Raw genomic sequence first — 12,347 nt, forward strand, 5'->3', positions numbered from 1 at the left:
ATTGCCCAAAACAAATTTTTATTTTCCTATTTGCCGTGAGATCCTTGTATTCCTGTACTTTTTCTTACCAGACTACAAGACTGGGTACTAGGGTTTAAGAAAAAGTCACTTAGCGATAGACGAAACCCACCAATGGCAAACGAAATTGTATGGGAGCTAACGTTGTGTCACAGGACTTGCCATGCGTGGGTCACTTTTGTTGCAAATCTCCCATGTACTGTCAATACAGAGAAAGAGTATACACAGATATTTCAACTAAAAATAATAATTGATATATGTGAGACAACATAGAATTTAAAATTCTGTTAAGTACTTGGGGCTGAACGAAAAAAGGAGGCTTACTCACCTCGATGTGTTTGATTTTTTAAAATAAAGATTTTTAAAAGCTAGCTGATACTATAGTAAGTAGCAATATAATAAAAGAAATGCTTGTTTATAATTTCGCTTGGAGCTAGTGTAGTCGTAGAATGTGCTTAGGTATATAGAATCTGCTATTATTTCCCAACTAAAAGCAATGTATACAAGATACGAGTATGTTCTAAGCTAGCAAAATATTATATTTTATTGCAATTTTTAAGGCATTTTACAATCGGAATTAAGGGGTTAAATGTTATTATTTATATATTATTAGAATCGTCTACAGTGTAGTTATTGTCTTCATTATCATTATCGTCAGTTTCATTATCATTGCTGGTATCATTAGTATTTGTATCGTCATTATTTTGATCGTTTATATTGGCGGAGAAAATTTTTATTAGAAAATGTTGATAAACATTTTTTTCAGCTGAAATTATAACTCTTGCGTTTGGATATTTCGATTTAAAATTAAACGTCGTCCTGCCTCGTAATTTACCTGAAAAAATAGTATAATAAAATAGCAACATGTATTTAATATTTGTGAAATAATTTTTTTAAATTAATTTGAATATGGAACTAGCCGTCCGCAGTTGTACTCTACAGTTCTCATTATATATATATATAATTTAATTATATATTATAGCTCGTAGACCGAGTTATTATATATAATTATTATATATTTTGGACTATTCTTCAAAATATAGCATATATTTGGAAGAATAGTCCTCAGATTAGCGCTATAATAAAACAATATTTTCATCTTTATAATATTATGTTGAATTAATAGTACTCACCACACAAGAAAACAGATGTATTTGTCAATTTCTTTTCTAGAACCAGTGATGGTTCTAGTACTATAGCCATCGCAGAAGGATCTAATGGCATCCAGTCCTCCGTTAAAGCCATTGATATTCGCTCAAACGTATTTAAAGAACGTACTATATCTGTGTTTATTGTTCCAAGAACGTCCCGACGCCATGCCTAATGATGATAAAGTTTACGTATTATGTCAAATTGAGAGTAGGAAGTGATTCAGGAACGAGTACCGAACTATGCGCTATAAAAATATATTTATAATAAAAAGTCAATATCAGATTACTCCCGTAGGTGTGTCATAATCCGATATAATACTTAGCGTTATGTCTCGTGTCTGAATTTAAGGGTTAGCTATTTACTCGTATTATCGCCACTAAAATATTGTTAAAAGTAAAATTTTATTAGCGCAATGATATATACCTTTCCCAAGTTTAAATATTGTTTGACCTGCGTTGAAGGAATTATAGTAATTTTGTCAGCTTTACCATTTTCGATCATTATATAGTATGCTTCTACGTCCATTTTTATGTTAAACTCAATTTTGTTTAATCCTTGACCTGAAAAATAATTTTGTATAATTTTTAATTAAACGTTTCGAATGTGTGAATCCTGGATGTCAAGATTTCTACATACATATATTAGATGTATACGAGTATACATATACTTTATTCTTAATTACGTATTAAATTTTTTACCATAATGATTTCCAGAGCTAGCAATTAATTTTGAAAATTCAGTTTTTACGAATTACTTGATTTTAATAGACCATTTATAATTAAAGGGTTTAAGTAGTCTAAGCGTAAAATATTTTGTTTATTAATAAAAAAAACTTTATTTGATTTAAATTTTTGTCTTAATATATAATTTAAATAATAAAAATTATATATTTACTTACTTTTAATATAACTAGCCGCGACATAGGTTTGAGATATTCGGGATATAATTTCTGGATCCAATTTCATCGCGAGTGCTAAATTCGTTAAGGGACCTAAAGTAACTATTGTTAATGCATCTGAAAATACGAAAAATATTAGTAAAAATTATACAAGAATGTGTAATATTTACTTCTAGTCTTCGCTACAACAATAATATTCACCAAAGTACGATTTCATTGTGGAATATCACATAACTGAAACAGGTATAACATCTTGATAAAAAGTTAGTTATAAAGGATTTCTATACCTCGGTATTTCTGGGATAGTTTAATTAATGCAATTGCTGCAACATCCGTTTGGGCTTCAATAGGTTTAAACACCGTTGTTTCGTTGTCTCCAAGGCCATCACGCCCAAAATAAAAGTCAGACGGAGCACTCTTTATTAGGGCTGTTTTAGATCCACGATATATTGGTATCTTAGAAACAAATAATTAAACGTCATTTACGAGGATATTTGTCGTCATATCGTAAGTATATGGCATCGCATTGTAGTACATACAATGACTAAATTATTACGCCTACACGCGATAATGAATAATAGCATCCCCAAGGCAGAAAACATTCCGTGCAATGATATCATTATCTCCAATATTATCTTAAACATCTGGGCTAAAATATACTAACATACAAATGAAAAGTGTACTTACGTCTCGCCTGTCAGCAATACTCAAAATTCTTTGTGTATTATTAAACACTTGTGGCTCATCGACATTTCCATGAACTGTAGTTATTGCAACTACATTTGGCCTGAAAATTATTACATTAAAGCATTCATTCTAAAATGTACCAGAGTTTAAGAATTTACAAGGACAGATAAAGTGTGTTCGTCGAGATAAACGGAATGATGTTTTTTTAGACTATTTCGTACTTACCCATTAAAATATTTTTCGTTTAATAATGCCATGAAAATAGCCATAGCATCGTCAGCACCACCATCGTGATCAATCACTAATTTTGGTCCAAATCCACTTACTACACTAGAAATCATAAATATATAGATACTTAATAAAAATTCAAAGAATTTTATACTAGTTTATACATATTTGCTTTGTAATACAGTTCGATTTAAGAGAAACCAAATATATATTAAATTTTTTTTATTATAATTACCTTATTAAACCAGACATACTATATAGATATAAGACAGAGAACACTTTCTTCATGCTCGTAGCGTTTTATTTCACCCACCACGGTTATAAGTGTAACTGGTAAATATTTATTAAGCATCTTTCGAATGCAACATTTTAACTCTTATGCAACAAAATTACATTTTTATGTGAAACACTTATAGATACAATATAAATGTGATTTTAATGATCGAACAATTTGGAACAATTAAGTTATATTACCAAATTTTCATATCTGTTTTTTTTTATTTTTCTTCTAATTCATTCATTTTAATAATACACAAAACAGTTACAGAAATCTGAGATGGCAGTTTTTTTTTATGACAAACATAGCTTTGAAATAAAACAATCGTATCGTTTTAATGTTGTAGTTTATATTTCGGAATTTTCATGTATTCTTAAGATGTATTAATTATGTTGAATAAAAGTATTAGGATAAATTATGATTTACTTTCATATGAAATCTTGTACTGGAGTGGAGAAAACTGTATACAAAAATATCATATATTTTACTTTGTTGATTCGCACAGCTACTCTTGTGTTTGGGTTATTAAAAAGAAAATCGTGTGGAGTAACGCCTCTGTCTGTACCTGGAACAGATATTAAAAAATATTAACAATGCCTGGGTATTTAATATTATTTGTCTAAGAAAAAAGTATTGAATTTGATATACCGAAGTCACAGTTTACTGTGACTAAGGGAAATATTCAGAAATAACACTAAGCGAGAACTATGACTCATAACGTTTTGGTATTATCTGATTCGTCTCGGGTCAGTTTGTAAATAGACACAATTCTTTTTGAAGCGAATTTTAAAAGCGGATTTAGGCAGAAAGTCCAATGGTGCACAGCCGGAGATCGAGCCTACGACCCTGGTTGACAGTCGCATGCTGAAGTCACCAAACCAACACTACTCTAAAATTTAAAATTAATTATTAATATTTACCACATAAAATAATAGTGTTTGAAGATAATTTAAACTCATCAACCAAGCTCTCACGAAGCACCACCGCCATTACAGCTGGATCTAAATTAGCCCAATATTTAACAGCGGCAATAGATTTTCGTTCGAATTTCATCATATAACTTGAAATAACTGTTGGTATCTTCCCAAGTACATTGATACGCCAATTCTGAAATAATAATAATGACTTTTCATTTTGAAACAAGCGCGTCGTTTTGAAAACCCTAAATAATATTTCATAAAATTTTGTTATTAAAAGAATGTTCTTAGATAACTGAACATTATCATTACTTTTAGAGTTATTCATTCGTTACGTTAATTATAAAAGAAAACTTCCACGAAATTAACGAGGCTTATTGAAATGTAGTATTTCTAAAAGTGCAAAAAAGCGCATGCACTGCAACAGATAAGTAAAGTTAAAGTTTGAAGTTATGATAGACTATAGCATCACATTTGTAATAATAAACACAATAAAATGGTTTAAAAATTCAAGCTATTATAAAAAGAACAACTTTTTAAAGAAAAAATTGCAATCAAATAACTATTTATGTATGGCGTTCTCGTCAAGCAACTATTATTATGTGAATCCATAAAATTAAATAGTACACAGAAATAATGTACGCATATTTTTTGCTTAACTTTACTTTGGTATATGATTTAAAAACATATAATCATTATAATATGTTCAGTTCGTTGTATTAGATACAATGTCTTGAATTGTAATAAAGTTTATTTTATGTTATGTTTAGTCGGTCGCCTTGAAAATTATTTTATAAGATAAAACTTATGATAAGTGTTTCTACCATATTTTATTTTGCATATTTGGTCAAAAGTTTTATTTAAACGTAATCGAATTTTCTTTGAAAGAAAATACAAGAGAAATTGAAAAGTAATATTAAGTACTATATGCCTGGTACAAAGCCGTTTTCGCCCATAAATTATGACGCACCCAAACCAAAACGTCGTAAGGAATCTGGTATATGATCAATCTCGTTGATGAACTCATTAGGTGACATGCTACTGATAAATTTTTCTACAAAATAAAAACAGAATGATTATTTAGTTGAAAAATATTGCTTTAATAATTACCTTTTCTATCTCAACATAGGTTAATATAGGTGAAAAGGGCACTACTGTGACTTGGCTGGGGTAACTGTGGTTGGCTACGATGTGGTATGCTTCAGGATCCATCGCCGCGTTAAACTCAGCTTTTTTGTATTTCGCATCTAGTACAAAGAAAAAGACTTTTGTATGTAGTTAAAAATAAATAATTTCTCGGCAATGTTACCCTATTGTTGTTTATAAATAACTAGTCTGACCATAAATGCTGTTACATAAAAACTTTTTATTTTGTTTCAACTTTTTAATTATTTTAAATTTGGAACACGTATATTATTATTATTTTTTTTTGATTTTGCGCCATTTCACATATTTTTTGTGTTCATTATCAAATTGCATACATACAATCCATATTGGATTAGGGTGTTAAGGATTGCAGTGATCGCCTTGCACAAAGTGAGTATGGAGCCTTCGGTCATATTCCAGACACTGCAAAAGTTTGGTATCAGCCGTATGTTCGTATATCGTACTGTCAACAGGTACAACAACACTTCGTCTGTCGAAGACTAGAAAAGATCGGGGCGGCCGCGTGCTGTTAGAACTACAAAGACTGTTAATGCTGTTAAAGCAGGATTTGTCGAAACCCCATTAGGAAGCAAAAAATCTTATCGCGAGAAATGTAGATTCTCGCTAGGACTCTGTCGTATTATAAAACAAGACCTGATGTTCGGTGCTTATCGTCGATATAGTGGTCGAAAGAGTGGATCGATCTAAACGCCTTCTGTCGAGATACGCAGGTAAAAAGCAATAACCTTTTTTTAAAATATAACGTGGACTTTCAAACAGGATTCTGCACATGGTCACAAGGTACGAACTACCCAAGCCTGGCATGAAACCAACATTCCGGACTTGAGAGCTGAAGACTGGCCCTCATCTAGCCCAGACCTCAACTCCAGATCTCCTTAGACTTCAAATTATGGTCAGTTTTAGAGGACATGGCCTGCACTAAATGACACGGCGTGCATTGAGTCTTCTGAAATCTTTGTAGTAAGCAGTGGCGAAATTTCTAGTACTGTGCGTAAATCTATAGATTCGTGGCCATACAGATAAATGCCTGTATTAAATCGAAAGGTGGCCATTTCGAATAGAATATTTGTTCGAAATATTATAGTGTGAATAAAACACAAACAGTCGATCAACGTGTGAAGAACTCGATTTCAGTATTATCCTATCTATAACTAATAACCCTCCTTCAGCTCCGAACGCACATGAACGTCATTTATTTATAATACACATCACATCAGTACATGTCACAGAGTTTATCGGGCTACTAGCCTTTGATTCCAGAAGTTAGATTTAATCTTGTGATTTTACTTACCATGAATATGTCCTGCACCAACATACAATTGTCCTATTCTTGAAATAAACCCTGGATCCAGTTTGATTGCCAGTCCAATATTGGTTAATGCTCCGATTGCTACGACTATAAGTTTGTCTAGAAATAAAAATAATTTTAATATTTATTTAGGAGTAACTTTTATGGTTTATCTAATCTTGATAGCTAGAATATTATTTATATGTAGTGATGAAATAAAAATCGTAACACTACTATTACGTCATTTTAATCTGTTAAATGTATTTGTTTTTTCACCCCTCTACGATCAACCCCTATTTTTATTATAGTAGATAGTTATTTTTATTGAACTAAAAAAATGTTTTCTAAAAATAACATACATGGCAAAACAACGTTTGCCGGATCAGCTATTCTATAAAATTATGAAATATCTGAGATGTAACCTGCATTGAAAAATGCGAGTATAAATTGTTACTTCAATCTATGTTTTTCATATCTTTATTCGTAACTATTATTACAACATAATAGATAATATAAATGAGTCAAATATAATTGTCTAAAATACAATAATATTTTTTGTGTACCTACTAAAACTTGAATCGACATTCGACTAGTTAGTGTTTTATTTGAGTTAATTATTTAATAAACAAGGAATAATTAAAACAAATAAAAACTTTAGGCAATCACTTACCACCATATAAATGTGAAAAATGGATAAGAGCCAGAGCTGCGTGAGTCGGTTTTGCAGGAATTTCATCGTAATCCTCTACTTCATTGTCACCAACACCGTCAATTCCAAAAAACAAGTCCGATTCGATGCCACTTGTGAAAGGGGATGGGGATCCACGGTAGATTGGAATCTGAAACAAAAGATGTTTTAATTTAATGTCTATTCAAAAATGGAAATCGATAAGTTAAGAATATTAAAATTTCGAAACATTGTTAAATATAAGACAAATGATTACAAGAAATGACTTTCTGATAAAGGAGGTTAAAATACAGTAAAAAATAATACTAAAATAGAGTTATAGAAAAAGAATTTAGGCGTCTAGAAATTTTGACAAATTACATTAAAGGACTTTTTTAAATATGAAAATGACAGCAAAACTTTACTTACATCTTTTCTCTCAGCTATGTTTAAGATTCTTTGTGTATTAGTGTAGGCTTGGCTTTCATTGACATTACCATGGACCGTGGTTAAACCTACCACTTGCGGTCTGAAACATGAATTTATTTTAATACGAATAATATTTTTTCACAATTTTTCTTTTAGTAGCAAGTAGGTAATCAGCCACACATCTTGATTTTAGCGTCTCAGTCGGATGCCGGATTTCTATCAATCCTTACCTTCACCGTACGACAATTACACCAAAAATGGTTTGAATTGACGATCTGAGGGTGGCGACTACACTTCTATAATATAAGCTGTATAAAGATACGCACCCGTTCAAATATTTCTCACAAATGAGAGCCATAAAAATGGCCATTGCGTCATCGGCTCCTCCATCTTCGTCTATAACTAGTTTGGGTCGTACATGTGACGCTCCACTAGAAAAAATGAATTAATTCATAATCACAGATTGTATGCGAACATAATAATACATAAAGGGAATATTATTATGCACATCATTCTACTTATTATTATGATATACAACTAGCACGTACCACTGACAAGCAACCAATAAAACACACAATATTTTACAATAACTGATCGTCATTTTTTCTTCACACTGGTAAATGCGAATGGTGCGAATGTTAGGTGAATTACTAATTAGACGAATTAATAATAAATACGAGGAATAATTTCTCCAACGAAAGTCACGGAAATAATGGCATAAATTAATGATAGTAGACAATTTTTATATAAAACGTTAATCGCTTTTGCAACTACAAATACACTGATTTACTAATTATTTTGTAGATCCATACGAGTTAAGACTGACCTATGCCTTATATAGTATGGTTCAGTACTCACTAGCAACGTGTTTTTATTATATTTCTTATTCAAGTGATAAAAGTTTATCCGATGAAAGTCTTTGAGATAAATCGAAAATGAATTATTAATATATCGATGTTACAGGCTTTATAAGATTGCTTTATATCTAAAAGTAAATTACAATCAATAAATCAGATTGAAAATAGAAATAGTATTTTTACCTTCGACTATAGGACCTCCTAACTATAGGAACTTGAAATACATATTGTGTCACTTGAAATTGTACAAATTGGAACAAATGACGTATTTATTATTTAACTTTTCGAATCTAAAACACACAAAAATCATATTACTCTAAAACATACAAACGTGATAACATATTATTGCGGGTAATTAAAAATCAAAGTTGGTGTTATTGACACAATGTGACGACGAATGTTAATCTGATTTCATTTTCTTCATTTTATAATGCCATAAGGTTGTTTTCGATATAGATTGACAATTCGTATATTATGTACAAACGCCGTAAAACAAATAACAAATCAGTTTTGGAGTCTTTCATACAAAATGACATTGAATTTTAATCTGATTTCATTAAACTTCAAAAGATGTCGTGGTAACAAGATAAGATTACTTTAAATTTAGATCTATTTTTATTCACACATGAGATATGATATGATACCTCGAATCAACAAAGCTATATCAATATTCTAAGCTAATCCACCCGGTGAATATACTATACATGAGTAGGTATTCACTTAAACTTGTGATAGCCTAACAATAAATTGTATTATAAAATTTTTTTTAGGGGAATATAGATAAACCAAAATATAGATAAACTAAAAAAAGAAGAAGAATTCAACAGATAATTCAAATAACTACTGATCACTAATTATATTTAAATGCGGGACGAAATGCAATAATTATAGGATTTCGTTTCGCATGCAGCACGAATGGATGTTTCAGTTATAATGTTAAAATCATTAGTTATAAATATTTTATTACACTACGTTATACATGATCATACATTTTATTTTAATATTAATTATATTGGGGACCACCTCGGTATGTAAAATAGAAAATAATTTAGCCTTTAGTTTCTTCTAATTCCATTCGTAACGAGGTAATAATTTACATGTTTAAGTATTTAAAAAAAAACTTATTCTTTCAAAAGGAACTCGAAGAACACATATTTAAGTTAAATGACTAAATATAAATCTTTAACATAATAGTAGTTAAATAACGTACCGTTTCATTGTGTAATTTACTGACAAAACCACGACAATGGTTAATAAACTAATAACACAAACGAAAAACACCAGTTTTTTATTCATCCAATGTAGCTTGCTCATTTTTTTACAATATTCACGGAAACCAACCATTTTAAGTAAAATATTCTTCTTAATCAGTTCTAAAGTTACGAGTAATTCAATAATAACTAAATTTATCGTATAATACAATGTTTTACTCACGACGACTTTATCTTCCTTGTTTGAAGTAAATTGCTTGTTATAATGCAGATTACAGACACGATTATCACTATAAGATTTAAAATTTTTGTTACAAGCGGATCGGATAGAATCAAAGAAGACGCCGTAGATCTCTTCAAGGGTTTATTTTTAAATAAATCAATGAGGAATTTAAAGACACTAAAAAATCCCAAATAACGTGCAGAAATACACTTATTGCGACACACAACATTCTGTCATTAATTACCTTAATTACACGCACCCCGCACAGTATTTTATCACTTTTCTTTACTATTCCCACTTTATCTCTTCAATCACTTGGAATCGCATTTGAAACTGAGTAGATGTTTTTTTTATTTGTATGGAATCTCGCTGTTGGCCCTTAAGGCCTTTACAGCTCTGCTCGGTCAGGATTAGCTCGGCCAGAATGGGGAAATAGATGGGTCGCGTAGCGGCTCGCTTTTATATCCCTGAGAATAATCTAGAACTTTCTGGGCATGAGTGTTAATGAGCTATCCATATCCCACAATTCTAAAATGGACTCTTTATGTATTTTGCACATCGCTGCGTCGTTTTACGTACCTACCACATTTTAGAATGTTCTCTATGGCTTCGAGAAGGATATCATTCTGTCCATGTCTCACACCTAGAAAGTTCACTCTAGAATATTCCTTCATTAAAGTTTCATAACCAGTCCTGAAAACAGGTTTTCTGGAAACTGTACCACTTGATGAAAACGTGAGTAAAAAAATCATGCAAATTACAATTTTCTAATATGTGATTGACCCTCTCGTGAAAGGGTCATAAATCACTAAATCTAGTAAGGTACGTCGTGACAAGTATGAATATCATATTCTAAAAAATCTTGAGTGGGTCAAACTAAACAAAAACAGATTTAACAGGACTATACAATTTTAATTATATATTTTATTATAAGAAAGACACGGTACTTTAAATCACTTAACAAATTTTTCCGAATTTTAGTTTGAATGCTTGTGTTCAAGTACTTCTAGTTGATCGTTTGTATCATGTTTTTTTTATAAATAATTGAAAACAAGAAGCGTTAAAGATGGTTCGAAAAGGAATGTATGTAGTAGTATAACAAATGTAATATATTTGTGGATTAATAGGCGAAATTACAGTGGTAAACTGTTCTCTCAAGTGCAATTACGCATTTCCCGTTCTCCGTAAGTAACGATCCACTAATTCTAAATTCCTTTAAATGATATACAAATATGAGACTTTTTAACCACAGATACAGTGAGGATATAGAAGTGTTATGTCATCATACATCTAAGAAAAAATTAAATGAGTCGTATAGGTCTCTTGTATCTGCTTAGTTTAAAATATAAGTAGTTTAGGCTTATGGTTAATATATAATTGGTTCGGTAATGTTATGTATACAATATAAAAAATATGTACTAAACAATATTGAAATTAAAAAAAAACCTGAACATAGTTATTAACTCTGAAAAGTATTATTATTTACGTAGGTTTATCCAAAAATGTAGCTTATGATACATAAATTCGAATGTAAATGTTAAACATTCGATTTTTTTAAAAATAATATTAAAAAAAACCTCAACATAGTTATTAACTCTGAAAAGTATTATTATTTACGTAGGTTTATCCAAAAATGTAGCTTATGATACATAAATTCGAATGTAAATGTAAAACATTCGATTTTTTTAAAAATAATATTAAAAAAAACCTCAACATAGTTATTAACTCTGAAAAGTATTATTATTTACGTAGGTTTATCCAAAAATGTAGCTTATGATACATAAATTCGAATGTAAATGTTAAACATTCGATTTTTTAAAAAATAGTATTAAGTGTACTTGCCCAGATCACAAATAATTCTCCACTCTATTGACCTTTGATTACACCCTTACGACGTTTCAACTGTAATACAATATTTACATTTCGTAAATACTGTATTCTGCATGGTCTTTGTAAGACAATTTCGTTTATTTTTGCTATACCTATATAACGTTATATTTTTATTGATTTATTACAGTCTGGGTTGTAGTCAGAACTACGTAAAAATTTTCACTTGCATTATACAATTTATACTTTCCCGTATTAGACTCCTGTAGTCCCTACTGTCCCCTCCCCTCCACGCTGGCTTCGCCCTTGACTTGGCCTTAGGCTTATTATTTTTTACATGTTTTCGTTTTTTTTTCATGAAGGACGTTGCAGTATGTCAAAAATACCTAAGCAATTTTACAACTGTTTTCTATATGCAGGCTGGTAAATAATTCAGTTAAGTATTCAATTATTTATTTCATATAATACATTAAAATATAAAACATTTGTTATTATTATGTA

General features: G+C 30.3%; 2 protein-coding genes across 3 annotated transcripts; both read right to left on the reverse strand.

Moving 5' to 3' along the window:
* On the reverse strand, nt 1-3,235 carry LOC123708389 (probable uridine nucleosidase 2). The gene is made up of 8 exons (XM_045659064.1): nt 3,219-3,235; nt 2,981-3,085; nt 2,756-2,855; nt 2,356-2,524; nt 2,069-2,185; nt 1,594-1,730; nt 1,152-1,338; nt 1-853 (listed from the first exon to the last, which is right to left on the reverse strand). Exons 1-8 carry the CDS (start codon nt 3,233-3,235, stop codon nt 618-620), a joined length of 1,068 nt encoding a protein of 355 aa, XP_045515020.1. The 3' UTR covers nt 1-617.
* A 354-nt stretch (nt 3,236-3,589) lies between these two features.
* On the reverse strand, nt 3,590-8,463 carry LOC123708828 (probable uridine nucleosidase 2). Of its 2 annotated transcripts, XM_045659743.1 has the most exons (8): nt 8,277-8,463; nt 8,055-8,159; nt 7,729-7,828; nt 7,303-7,471; nt 6,636-6,752; nt 5,288-5,424; nt 4,181-4,367; nt 3,590-3,825 (listed from the first exon to the last, which is right to left on the reverse strand). In XM_045659743.1, exons 1-8 carry the CDS (start codon nt 8,327-8,329, stop codon nt 3,689-3,691), a joined length of 1,005 nt encoding a protein of 334 aa, XP_045515699.1. In that variant the 5' UTR covers nt 8,330-8,463; the 3' UTR covers nt 3,590-3,688. The 2 variants fall into 2 exon arrangements, with proteins under 2 accessions (XP_045515699.1, XP_045515700.1); XM_045659744.1 differs by lacking the exons at nt 8,055-8,159; nt 8,277-8,463 and adding an exon at nt 7,901-7,925 and having other exon boundaries at nt 7,729-7,862.
* Between the last annotated feature and the right edge of the window lie 3,884 nt (nt 8,464-12,347).

This window comes from Pieris brassicae, chromosome 4 (assembly GCF_905147105.1).
Source record: "Pieris brassicae chromosome 4, ilPieBrab1.1, whole genome shotgun sequence".
Classification (NCBI taxonomy): Eukaryota; Metazoa; Arthropoda; class Insecta; order Lepidoptera; family Pieridae; genus Pieris; species Pieris brassicae.

Coding starts and splice junctions, on each gene's coding strand:
- LOC123708828 (XM_045659743.1), bottom strand. CDS start 8,329: ATGACGATCAGTTATTGTAAAATATTGTGTGTTTTATTGGTTGCTTGT. Junction 7,472..7,728: donor ACATAGCTGAGAGAAAAGAT/GTAAGTAAAGTT, acceptor CTTTTGTTTCAG/ATTCCAATCTACCGTGGATC. Junction 6,753..7,302: donor TTTTTCACATTTATATGGTG/GTAAGTGATTGC, acceptor TTTTATTTCTAG/ACAAACTTATAGTCGTAGCA.
- LOC123708389 (XM_045659064.1), bottom strand. Junction 1,731..2,068: donor CGCGGCTAGTTATATTAAAA/GTAAGTAAATAT, acceptor ATTATTTTTCAG/GTCAAGGATTAAACAAAATT. Junction 854..1,151: donor TACATCTGTTTTCTTGTGTG/GTGAGTACTATT, acceptor CTATTTTTTCAG/GTAAATTACGAGGCAGGACG.